At 45.7% G+C, this 9,773-nt stretch overlaps 1 protein-coding gene across 1 annotated transcript; it reads right to left on the reverse strand.

The window, feature by feature from the left end:
- Positions 1 to 4,453: 4,453 nt before the first annotated feature.
- Positions 4,454 to 6,771, reverse strand: NHLRC1 (NHL repeat containing E3 ubiquitin protein ligase 1). Its single transcript, XM_059940678.1, has one exon. It carries the CDS (start codon positions 6,728 to 6,730, stop codon positions 5,543 to 5,545), a length of 1,188 nt encoding a protein of 395 aa, XP_059796661.1. The 5' UTR covers positions 6,731 to 6,771; the 3' UTR covers positions 4,454 to 5,542.
- Between the last annotated feature and the right edge of the window lie 3,002 nt (positions 6,772 to 9,773).

Raw genomic sequence — 9,773 nt, forward strand, 5'->3', positions numbered from 1 at the left:
ATCTTATAGACAATTTAACACATGCCCTGGCAGAAAAAAAATATTTCTGAACTCAGTTGTGAAATATCCCATCAAATTAATACATTATTTAGGGTGGTTTCCATCAGAATTGGAGAAGCTTTTCTGGATATCCTGACCAAGTGCTGGGTGCCTAGAGCCAAAATTATTCTAAGGCTCCCTATTTCTCCAACATTGTTCTCTGAAATTAGTCACTGTTTCTGATCTCTTTTAATAGACGGTTTCCGATTCATTAAAAATAGCTCCAGGTGAAAACTTGCAATGTCTTTATCTTGAATATTTTGCCTCTATCTGATCCTGTGGTTAGTGCATGGGAGCGATGCCCCCTGAGTTGCTGAAGCTGGGAGACGGGAGGACTCGAGCAATACCCTCATGCCAAGATGTCTGGCAAGGTCCTGATTTAACAACAAGCAGGTGCTGAGCATCGAGAGATGTCAAGAGCACAGGAGACAGGAAGATACCTCCAATGACAAGAGTCTCTGAATTAGTGAAGTATTTGTTATGTCCATTTGACTCCTCTTCCCATAAAATCTGCCAGGATGATGGGAAAGGACTAAACGTGGGAGAGGATTATAAAATGTTTCACTGTGGGGTGGATTTTATTGTAATAATAAATAGGCTTTGTTCAAATGGGGCACTTTTGACCCGGGCAGATATTACTAAATTTACTACTGTGGTGTTTAGCTAAATGTAAAAATATCAAAAAGTACCCCCAGATGCTCAGAAACACAGCTGTCATTTTGTCTTCTTTATATGGTCCTAGAATCCTGACTGGCTACATCTACAGAAAAGTAGACCATGATGTCGGGACCATGAAGAATCAACACAGGCTTAAATACAACTGTTTACTTTTAGTTTGGTTTGGATGAAGTGACCAGTATTTATGACATTAATCAGTCTGGAATTCTAGGGTGACATCATCTCTTCCAATATGCTGGCTCTGTTCTGGCCATCTGGGGTACTCTCTCACTTTTCCCAGGGCCTTGAACATGTGCTTTCCAGAGCACTTACACTTCTGTGCCGTGTTCTTCTGATTAGCTTGTCCATCTCCACTCCAGACCATCCGTGCTTAAAAACCTTCATATCCTCACTGCTTCACACCTTGCTCAACACAAAATGAGCACACAGGAAATACTCAGTGAATAAATGCTTGCCAAAAAAAAATCAAAGAAATTTAAAAGTTATTTTTTAATTGATAAACTTCCTGTTCCAGTATGGCTGAGTAAACTCCAACTGGCCCGTCTTTCTACAGAAAACAACTGTAAACTCTGGACACACACACACACACACCCCCAAGAAATCTCTTAGGCCACTAGATTTCACTGGTGAACTCTATCAAACATTTAAGAAGAAATGACATCAGTGTCACACAAATTCTTTCAGGAAATAAAGGAGGAAGGAACATTTCCCAACTCGTTTTATGAGGCCAGCACAACCTTAATGCTAAAACCTAAAGATATTACCAAAAAAGAAAAACAAACTCCATGAACTGATAAATTTCGTTCATGATCAGAATGCATTTGGCTATCCTCACGTGTTTGACGTGTACAAATAGTGCTTCTAGCAAATTTATATAAAGTATTTCTTACTGATTTGTCAGAGAAGAAAAATTACTAATTTTAAGATTTGTATTTTAGGGCTTCTCTGGTGGCGCAGTGGTTAAGAATCCACCTGCCAATACAGGGCACATGGGTTCGAGCCCTGGTCTGGGAAGATCCCACATGCCGCAGAGCAACTAAGCCCATGTGCCACAACTACTGAGCCTGCGCTCTAGAGCCCATGCTCCGCAATGATAGAAGCCACCACAATGAGAAGCCTGCGCACCTCAACGAAGAGTAGCCCCCACTCACCACAACTAGAGAAAGCCCGTGCACAGCAACGAAGACCCAACGGAGCCAAAAATAAATAAATTTATTAAAAAAACAAAAAAAAAGATTTGTATTTTAGTGTCCACCAGACGGGCCTGTACAATTTTGTGGAAATTAACTCCAAAATGTAATGGAATTGGCCTCCTGTATCACCAATTTCAGTCCATCCAGATTTATCCATCAGTGGTTTGAAAATGGAAATAGATTATATAGCACAGGGAACTATACTCAATATTTTATAATAACCTATAAGGGAAAAGAATCTAAAAAAGGATGTATGTATATCTGAATCACTTTGTTGTACACTTGAAACACAACAGTGTAAATCAACTGTACTTCAATTAAAAAACAAATAGGCAACCCCCGCCTCAAAAAAAAGAATCTAATTGGATCTCCTTGCCCCTTTTTGGAAAAACCTGTTCATCCCAGGCCAATTTGCAGGCCAGTTTCCTGCTCTAATTAATATATTTGATGGGACATTAATGGACAGGCTGTTCTTCAGTTGGGTGCGCACCCCTAGTCCAATCAGCTATTGCTGGAGGGGGTCGGGTAGTAGGAAATATGGTGGCTGAGGGCTGGCTCATCAGCAGGGCCTGTGGGAGGGGAGGTTTTCCTTAGAAGGGGTCGTGGGCACAGCAGACACCATCACTGTTCAGCACGGTAGCTGTGGTGAGTCGTGGCAGCCTCCTTATCGTATTTTCTACATACTCTTCAAGAAAATAGTTCATCTCCTTATTAATCATGGGACACCACCACAGTGGTCACTACTAGTGCAGCACTAGCCGCCAGTCTACATTTCTTCTTTCTGTGGCAGGTGTAGGATGATTAAATCGCTATCATCAGTGGCTCTTCCTCACTTTTCTGAGGTATATGGAATACTGCTTCTTCCTCAAAAGACACATAATTCACTTTCAATGAGGTCTGCACTCCACTTACCAGGAAAGGTCTAGACGAGGCACAAGCAAAATGGTGATGCTTTGGGTTCTGGGATCCGGAGTGTGTCTTGCTAAGGGAAGATTTATGACGCTGAACCAAAATCCTTAGAAAATGCCAAGGAAAAAGACTGAGAAAATCAAGTCCAGGTGGCAAGTCCAGAGGGCAGAACAAGGTCAAAAACAGGAGACAATCCAAGGATCAGGTATGGAGCAAAACTAGAACAGATGGAAGGTGATGTGAGCACTGCTGAGTGTGCCTTTGCTTGCTTTTATGGATGCACCAGGTGGCGCAGGGTGGGTAATGCTGGCCTAAGGGCACATGATTGAGGGGGACATTCAGGAAAAGTCTGTTCCTTCTCCTTCTCCATTTACCCCTGGTTAAGTTTTTTTGTCTCCGGTCTCTGGAGAGTCATTCCAACTCTCCTCCATCACCTTGGAACCATTTACTTTCTGCTGTGATTACTTCTTCCTGCCTACCTCAGACTCTCCAATTCCTCTAATAACCTGGATTTCAGTGGGGCATGGTTTGAGCCCTTTAACCAGCTTGCTTTAAAGGACACAGCCCGGAAAAAAAAAGAAAAAGAAAGAAAGAAAGAACACAGCCTGGAAGGTGAATTTAGCATCTGCCTTGCGGGTTACTGAACCTGTTCCTTCAGCATGTGCATGCTTGGGGATCAAGAAGAGCGAGATTTGTGTCCTCCCCAGGGAAACCCTGCTCCTGCATGCCACTATGCCACAGAGCTGCTTTCTCTGCCCACCCACTCCCGAGCCTGTTCAGCTGCCAGGTAGAGGCAGCCGTTAACAAGGTCACTTGTTATCACCTCTCTGATTCGCTCCCATGTCATCTTAGGAACTCACGCCCCATTCTTCCGGTTGGGTAATCCACATGGTAACAAGTGATATCTCCACACGTGCTGCATATACCACACGTGGCCTGAAAAAGACATACGCACAGCTCTATAGGCAAGTACGATGCCACTGATAATTCCAAATAGGAGAAGGTGCCTTGATTGGCTCAACTGACCCCGAGGCCATTAAAATGTCATTGTTCCCAAGGAAAACGTTTTTAAGGTCAATCCACGGTTGCCCTACTCACAAATGACCAAGTCTGAACCCGTATCTCCACCTGAGACAACTTTTCTTGTTACGCAACCCAGAATACCTGCGATGTCACTGACCCAAGGGCAATTTCTAAGGGTGGGGTGAGCGTGAGGGCTTGGGGCTGTTCCCAGAATCCCTATCTGGGATGCGTTTACAAATGGTGATCGGTCCAGGGTGCCTGAAATCTTATTAGCACTGCATGATGGGAGCATTGAAGCAAAATGGGCTTCTGTGGACTGGCACGGGAGCCAAGCTCACTCTTTTAGTACAAACTATAATCTTATTCATAATTTTGGGGCTATTCCTAGAATGTACATTCTATCTATTAAAATGCTTTGTAAAATAGAAGCCTATTGTTGATAAAGCATCAGCTACTACCTAAAACACTCACTTTTCAGAACCAATATTTTCTCCCTGAGAAAAACTTTTTTCTGCTGCTTCTGAGGTGTCTGTTATTTGGTACTATTCCAACAGCCCTCAACTCTGAAATGTTTACACTAGCTAAACATACACAACTTACAAAGAACTGGCCACTTCACCCGGAATTTCCACCTATTCACTTAATCAATTGCAACATTGAAGCAGGCATTACCTTGGTCAAGGCTATACTTCAATTCAAGAAGTATTTAACTGTTTACCAGTGGCTAAATGCTGACTCAGGATCAAGGGAATTGTTTATTGAGTACACAGTGTTTGCAACACATGGGACAGATTTAAACTGGACAGAGAAAAACCCCATCACAAAAGTGCTTCAGGTTACCACTGATCATAAAATGGCAGGCAAAATCATTTCTGCCATGAACTGATTGTGGTGACTTCTCTCTTTATTAACATGAACAGAAATATCATCCAGCCCTCTAACACAGAGTATAGGGGTAGAGCATTCCGCAGGAGTTTAGAACTTACGTCAACACAAGCCTTTCTCAACCAACCAAGTAGTATTTCCTGAGTACCTACAGCGGAGGAGATACAGGTACTAAGAGACGGGTTGACCTTTTGAATAAGCAATTTCAATTGTTTTTCTTATTCAAGTAACTCAGGATCCACAGTAACTCCATCTAATGAGCCACCAAAGGAACTGCAAGTTGAACTAAACTGATGTCCACCACAAAATCCTTTTTCTCTTGAACTCTATAATAAAGTCTCCTTTCTCTGTGCATCTAACTAAATAGCTACCTGTAAATAGAGTACACATAGCAACAATATACTCCCACATATATTTTTCCACATCTGTTATCTTATTTAAGAGCAAGGGGTTTTGGAGTCAGAACTGAGTTCCATTTGTGACTGTCATAGTAAGTAAATGTGACCTTGTGTAAATCACTTAAGCTCTCTGGGTCTCAGTTTTCTCATCTCTAAAATGGGATTCATAATAGAAATTGGGTAATTATAAGGATTAAAGGAGCTAATATTAGCAAATTTCTTAGCACAGGGAGTACATAATCCATAAATCGTAGATTTAATTATTATTCTTTAACAATTGTCCCAACCTTTGTAAGTCTACCAGGCACTTATAATTATCTCTGTTGAACAGATGAGATTAAGTAATTTATCCAGGGTTCAACAATTCAGCAGTGGCAGCTCCAGGGCTTCTGATGCCAGGCCCCAAGACTCCCACCATCACCCCCAGTCAACCTTATAGACTTTTACAGAATGGGCTGCACTGTCCAGCACAAGAAGAGAATTTTCCTTGGTGAAGGTCAGTGCCACAGGATGGGAAAGACCGTGGGTGATGATGGGCTTCAGTACTGGAAACTCCTCAGGTTTTCCTAAGCATAGGACAGCCTGACTAGAAGTATCGGCAACAATCACGTTCCCCTGGTGATCAAAGGTCACAGCGGAGGCGGTTATTTTGGAGGGGAAAAAGAGGCTCAGCCCAAAGGCATCCACCTGGCCGATGAGCTGCATACTTGCGCTGAACACCTTCACCGTGGTGCTGCAGGCCCCGGTCCCCACAGCCAGGGGGTGCTCTAGGATCGCAATGGCCCCGGTGAGCCAGGACACCGCCACCCCCCGGGGATAGCACAGGTGAGTTTGCAACCGTTCAGTTCTCCGGAGGACTCCTTCTGGAAAGTCGACTTCCAGGAGGTGCAGGGACCCCGCCTCCGCATCAGTTACCATGACCCCATTCTGAGGGGTGGTCTCCACACCCCAAGGCAAGGAGAACTGGCCTCCGATGACAAGCTTGATCTGGCCAAAGAAGTCAAACACTTTGATGGAGCGGTCGCCGGCGTCGGTGACAACCACATGGCAGTCGTTGGTGACGGTGACGTCAAGTGGGTACCTAATGTCCTGAGCAGCGTCCCCCTTCTCTCCAAACTGATGGGCACATCCTCCCCCAGCGTCAAAGATCTTGACACGCCTCCTGCCGTCGTGCACCACCACGACTCGCCCCGTCTTTGGACACAGCGCCAGCCCAGTGGGGTTGACCAGGGTCCCCCAGCCTCCGAAGGCGTGGTGGCAGGTGAGGATCCCGGGGGCGGAGGGGGCGGCGCGGGGGGCGGCTGGGGCCGGGCGCAGCGCGGAGCCCAGGAGCTCCAGGAGGTGCAGCACCGGCAGGCAGTCGCTGGTGTCGCAGCCCCTGCAGGCTCGCCGGCAGAAGGGGCACTCGAGGGCCAGCGTCCGCGGGTGCGCCAGGGCGGCCACGCAGGCCAGGCAGACCACGTGGCCGCAGGGCAGGTTGCGCGGGCGCCGCTGCTGGCGGTGGCCGAACCGCTCAAAGCACACCTTGCACTCGAGCAGGCTGATCTCGGCCTCGCGCACCAGCTCCCGCAGCGCCCGCCCGCTCCCGGAGGCCTCGGCACCCATCGCGCGGCCTGAAGCGCTCCCGCCGCGCGCCGGCAGCCTGCGGAGCTGTACGCTGCCCCCGCGCCGCCCAGGGTCACGGTCACGGGGCGGGGCGCTGGTCCTGACGTCGGCGGCGGCCGGCCGCTCGGCCGAGACCTGCTGCCCCCTGGTGGGCACTGCATCCTGAGGGCCTGACAGTGGACATTGACAAGCTGTATCCACAGCGCGTGGTCAGACCTGTAATCTTCACAACGGTCATGGATGGATGATCTTCAATTTACACTTGAGGAAACATACATATTGAGGACAAGCGGGTTGCTCCCTGGTACCTAGCAGAGTGCCCTGCAGTTTCCCGTCGGCAGCGCTGGGTGCTGGGGCCTGGGGCTGGCCAGGCATGAAACCTGGTCTCAGAGCTCACGGTGCTTATGATCTGACTGGGAAAACACAGACGTACAAGGGAAATTAAAATCCAAGGGGGTGAGGCAGGTGCACGTACTTCTTTTGGGTCTTCTATCACTCTTGGAGTACAGTAGATGCTTCATGACTACTTGTAAAATGAATTTATGTATGAATGAAGCAATGTTATAGGAAAATATATGCAATCCAGTAGATGAATTTGTGTCAGAGGCGGGGACTATGGCTGGGAATGTCTTCCAGAGAAATTAATATGAAAGAAGAAAGCTGTTAATAATAAACTTACTCCATGCCTGCCCTCTTTTAAGTGGTTTCCATAGGTTATCTTATTTAAACCACATGACAATCCTACTAGGTGTGTTACTTTCATCACCCATTTTCTACCATAGTGTTTGTAGAGGTTAAGTTTCTTACCCAGGGTCACATGGCTAGGAAGTGGCCAGGCTGGGATTTGAAGCCAGGCAGTCTGACTGCAGAGCCCACACTCTTAACTATCCCAGTCTTTTCAAACTTGGTTGCACATGGTAAATACCTGGGTCTCATCCTCCAAAGATTAATTTGTCCAGGGTGTGGGCTGGGCAGCTGGGATTTTTCTAAAGCTCCCTAGGGGCTTATCATGTGCAGCCAAGTTTGAGAACCACTGTGATATGACAGTCCCACACATGACAGCAGGTTAAATTCTTTCCACCTCAATCAATATGGAAAGCACAGAGAATCTACAATATGTTCAAAGATCCTCAAACAGGAGATAGCACAATCTCTCTCAGGAATCGCGGTGGTACTACTAGCAGTCACTTTCAGGAGTCTCCCCGCAATGGATCACATGAACATTGTCTTTGGCAAAACCACTTATCAGATCACTTCTCCTCATTTAGAGATAATTACTGTGATCATTCACCCTCTTATTGGCTAGACTTCTGAGAAAACAAGGGATTTTTATCCCATTAAATCCCCTGGAGGAAGCTTTAATGTAAGACAAGAAAGAACATTTTCTTATGCAGTGTTACAAGATTCAAAGATTATCTGTGTATTGGGACACAGTAACCAATTTAATATTATAATTTCAGACTACAGTACATTTTCATTCCAAATAGAAATTACTTTCTGAAGTAATCCTTAAGTCAAGAAAAACATTCAGGAAATCTAAATTCCATCTAAAAATGGAATATTTTTAGAATTAGTACTAAAAGAGATATAATGAGAGCCATGTATAGAATATTAAATTTTCTAGTAGCCACATTTTAAAAAGGAAAAAGAAACTAGTAAAATGAATTTAATTGCATAATTTAATCCAAAATATCCCAAATGATGTCCTTATGACATGTAATCACTGTAAAAACTGTTAATGAGGGCTTCCCTGGTGGCGCAGTGGTTAAGAATCTGCCTGCCAATGCAGGAGACGCGGGTTTGAGCCCTGGTCTGGGAAGATCCCACAGGCCGCGGAGCGGCTGGGCCCGTGAGCCACAATTGCTGAGCCTGCGCGTCTGGAGCCTGTGCTCCGCAACAAGAGAGGCCGCGATAGTGAGAGGCCCGCGCACCGCGATGAGGAGTGACCCCCGCTTGCCGCAACTAGAGAAAGCCCTCGCACAGAAACAAAGACCCAACACAGCCATGAATAGATAAATAAATAAATTTTAAAAATTATTAATGAGATATTTTACTGTTTTTTTTTTTTTTTTAGTACTAAGTAAAGTCCAGTGTGTATTTCAAACTCACAGCACATCCTAATTCAGTTCAGTAACCACATGCAGCTGGCGGTTACTGCGCGGAACAGAGATCTAGACCAAGCCTGTGATTAATTACCTTCTCAAGATGCTTTTCATACGGATTTCACTGATGCTTGATGTGCTTCTAACTTGTCTCTGCTCCAACATTGTTTTAAAACGAATCCAAAGACCCCCAACTCATTGCTGTGACGGAGCTTCTACCCCACCCCTCAGCGACGTCTTGCCAGTGAGCGTGATTCTCAGTAGAGAGGAGCTCTGCTTGGTGAGTAGCCTGCCTTCTTCTTGATCCTGTGCTGTCCCCGTGCGGCAACCAGTAGTACTGCACCAAGAGGCTGGCGGCGTTTAGCGAGGTAAACCAGACAAATCTGCAATAAATACGACTTACTTAAGAATGTTCACAGTCATCGCTCTGCCACTTGGTAGTTAGCACAGTGGTTCTGGAAAGCACTGTGGCACATACACCGACAATCCACCCTGACGATTTGCTGTCAAGACTCTAATTGGTAAATTTAAAGTATGGAAATGTAACTTTGTTGCATTTGATCAGAGTCAAAGCTTTCTCAGTGACACAAAGCTTCGGAACTAAACACAAGTAGGTTTGCGTCTTTCACAGCTGAGGATCCCCACATTCTAGCTGGGCATCGTTAGCAATCATTTTCTTCACTGTTTGCTGCCTCTCCATGGAGTTAAACACAAATTCTGTTCCCACGTTCCTGTCAACCCAACCCACACCCTCCCTCCCTTTTCACTTGTCCTTTTTCTACTTTACCAAGTGTATAGAGTCCAGTTTCCCTTTTTATCCAATCTTAAAATTGTTCTTTATCTTCATCCTTTCTTTCTTTTCTGAAGACAGAAACTAAGCTCTAGGAGAGCAGGAACCATATCCGCAGTGCCTAGCGCATGCCTGGTACACAGCAGGAGCC

The sequence above is a fragment of the Balaenoptera ricei genome, chromosome 11, assembly GCF_028023285.1.
Source record: "Balaenoptera ricei isolate mBalRic1 chromosome 11, mBalRic1.hap2, whole genome shotgun sequence".
In the NCBI taxonomy this organism is placed as follows: Eukaryota; Metazoa; Chordata; class Mammalia; order Artiodactyla; family Balaenopteridae; genus Balaenoptera; species Balaenoptera ricei.

Excerpts from the sequence above, each read along its gene's own strand:
- NHLRC1 (XM_059940678.1), bottom strand. The coding sequence starts at position 6,730 with ATGGGTGCCGAGGCCTCCGGGAGCGGGCGGGCGCTGCGGGAGCTGGTG.